The sequence below is a fragment of the Eurosta solidaginis genome, chromosome 2 (genome assembly GCF_040869045.1).
Source record: "Eurosta solidaginis isolate ZX-2024a chromosome 2, ASM4086904v1, whole genome shotgun sequence".
NCBI lineage: Eukaryota > Metazoa > Arthropoda > Insecta > Diptera > Tephritidae > Eurosta > Eurosta solidaginis.
In genome coordinates this window covers 242,673,372-242,676,330 of record NC_090320.1, presented here as the reverse complement: position 1 = coordinate 242,676,330, position 2,959 = coordinate 242,673,372, and the positions used below count along the sequence as shown (strand labels likewise).

Below are 2,959 nucleotides of genomic sequence, written 5' to 3'. Positions count from 1 at the left end.
TATCACGTCACATCGAATGTCACCCCAAACATTTTCGATTTTACATGTACGTGGAGTTATTTGGTACAAATATGTCCAATAGCTGAAACCGATGTTGTATGGTGTGATCCATGAATGTATGTACATATATATGTAGAAATACAGAGCTCAATCAAACCATTCGACCTACAACAGCCATCAAACTTGAATGCAAAAATAAAAATCTACGACCGCCAAACCCACAACCTCCCACCCAAGTCAGAATAAAATAAAAGAAACTTAATTTTTAATTAAAAAATAAATATTTTGTTCTATATTTTCAGTCTTTTTATACAAAAAAAAAAATAATTTGTTACTAGAAACTATTAAATTTTATATCACAACTAAATTTATTTACATATTTCCCAGTACTAACGTCTAAAGGGTACAAATTTAATCTACTTCCTCCACTGTTGGACCACTGCGTCCACCACCGAATCCACCAGCCTGTTGACCACAAGATGCTCCTTGACCGCTACCGCCGTGTAATTTTGTCATAACCGGTGAACAAAGTTTGGTCAATGTATTCATCTTGTCCTCGTATTCTTCCTTATCGGCCAACGTGTTTGCATCGAGCCACTTGATGGTGTCTTCACAAGCCTTTAATGAATCGCTTTTCTCCTTATCACTCAGCTTATCACCAGCACCGTCCAATGCTTGCTTAACACCAAATACATAACTCTCCAAATTATTTCTAGCCGCTATCTTATTGCGTTGTCGTTCATCTTCTTCAGCATATCGCTCTGCTTCATTAACCATACGATCAATTTCGGCTTGTGATAGACGTCCTTTGTCGTTCTTGATGGTGATATTCTTAGCATTGCCAGAACTCATTTCCTTCGCCGATACATTCAGTATACCATTGGCGTCCAAATCGAAAGTTACTTCAACCTGAGGCACTCCACGTGGTGCTGGCGGTATACCAGATAGATCGAACGTGCCCAAACGATTATTGTCTTTGGTCATGACACGTTCACCCTCAAACACCTGGATTGTGACGCCAGGTTGATTGTCGGAATATGTGGAGAATGTTTGCGTTTGCTTACATGGAATGCGACAATTTCGTTCGATGATTTTCGTCATAACACCACCAGCAGTTTCGATACCCAATGACAGTGGCGCTACATCAACCAGTAGGACATCTTGAATTTCGCTGCTCTTGTCGCCACTCAAAATAGCTGCTTGAACGGCTGCACCATATGCCACAGCCTCATCCGGATTTATGGAAAGATTTAGACTCTTGCCACAGAAGAACGACTGCAATAGACTCTGTACTTTTGGTATACGCGTTGAACCACCAACCAGTACGATATCATGAATTTGGTTCTTGTCCATCTTTGCATCATTCAATGCCTTCTCCACCGGCTCCAAAGTCTGACGGAACAAGTCTCCACATAATTCTTCGAAGCGCGCTCTTGTTACTTTTGTATAGTAATCGATTCCTTCGAACAGTGCATCGATTTCTATAGTAGCCTCTGTGCTGGATGACAATGTGCGTTTCGCTCTTTCGGCAGCTGTGCGTAGACGACGCAATGCTCTAGGATTTGAACGTAGATCTTTCTTGTATTTGCGCTTAAACTCATCCGCCAAATGATTTACAAGTCGGTTGTCGAAATCTTCACCACCTAAATGTGTATCACCAGCAGTCGCACGCACTTCGAATAGTGAACCCTCGTCGATGGTTAGGATTGATACATCGAATGTGCCGCCACCCAAATCGAAGATTAATACATTACGTTCACCTTTCAAATTCTTATCGAGTCCATATGCCAACGCAGCTGCTGTGGGTTCGTTAATAATTCGCAGCACATTTAAACCAGCTATTCGTCCGGCATCTTTTGTTGCTTGCCTCTGTGAATCATTGAAATACGCTGGCACTGTGATTACAGCATCGCTCACTGTTGTACCCAAATATGCTTCAGCCGTCTCCTTCATTTTGGTCAACACCATTGAACTGATTTCCTCTGGTGCGAAACGTTTGTTCTCACCCTTGTATTCAACGCATATCTTGGGTTTACCACAATCGCTAACCACTTTGAATGGCCAGTGTTTCACATCTTCCATTATTTTTGTATCATCATATTTGCGTCCAATTAATCGTTTTGCATCGAAAACTGTGTTCTTTGGATTCATAGCCACCTGGTTCTTTGCTGCATCACCAATCAGTCGCTCTGAATCTGTAAATGCCACATAACTGGGTGTTGTGCGATTTCCTTGGTCATTAGCGATGATCTCCACTTTGCCATGTTGGAAGACACCAACGCAGGAGTATGTTGTTCCCAAATCAATACCAATTGCTACCATTTTAACTTCTTGTCTTTTACTTTAATACTTCACTAAAATTTTCAATTAAATACTTTTGTTAAAAGTTCGCGTTTGTTTTGTTTTGCACAATCTCTTTAAGAGTTGTTTATCGTTTGCTTGTTTATTTATTTTTGATGCAAAGAGCGTTTTGCGCCGCTATTTATACTAAATCGCCTCTTCACGGAATTTTGCTGATTCTCTTTCTAGAAATTTCTACGCTATTCTGGCATCTTGCCGACAGCTGGCATTGAACTGTCCTCTCTTTTTTATGTCTTGCTCACAAATGCATGCATGGCCCCGCCTCAATGCTCTTTTACGACAGTGCACAGTGTGGCAAGCGTGGTGATGATGATAAAAATAAAATTAGGTAAAGAAGTTGGAAATATGTTTTCCTTTGATTTTCTGAAACTATACTCTAAAGCATACATATTAAATTACAATTAGAATTAGCAATTGATGCAATTGGTTTATATTCTCTAATTCATTAAACAATTAGAAATAGTTCAACTAATTGCCATTAGATAATTGAAATTTTTATTCTAATGGTAAATCTAATTGCAATTAGTTGCCATTAGCAAAAATAATTGGGTTACCTTTATAATAAGAAATCGAATTGACTTCTGCTAATGCAATTAGA

The 2,959-nt window shown here is 39.4% G+C and overlaps 1 protein-coding gene across 1 annotated transcript; it reads right to left on the bottom strand.

The window, feature by feature from the left end:
* Positions 1 to 262: 262 nt before the first annotated feature.
* LOC137240758 (heat shock protein 70-like) lies at positions 263 to 2,449 on the bottom strand. Its single transcript, XM_067767435.1, has one exon. The coding sequence runs from the start codon at positions 2,320 to 2,322 to the stop codon at positions 412 to 414; it is 1,911 nt and encodes a 636-aa protein (XP_067623536.1). The 5' UTR covers positions 2,323 to 2,449; the 3' UTR covers positions 263 to 411.
* Between the last annotated feature and the right edge of the window lie 510 nt (positions 2,450 to 2,959).

Bases quoted from the DNA above. Each gene is read 5' to 3' on its own strand.
- LOC137240758 (XM_067767435.1), bottom strand. From the start codon at position 2,322: ATGGTAGCAATTGGTATTGATTTGGGAACAACATACTCCTGCGTTGGT.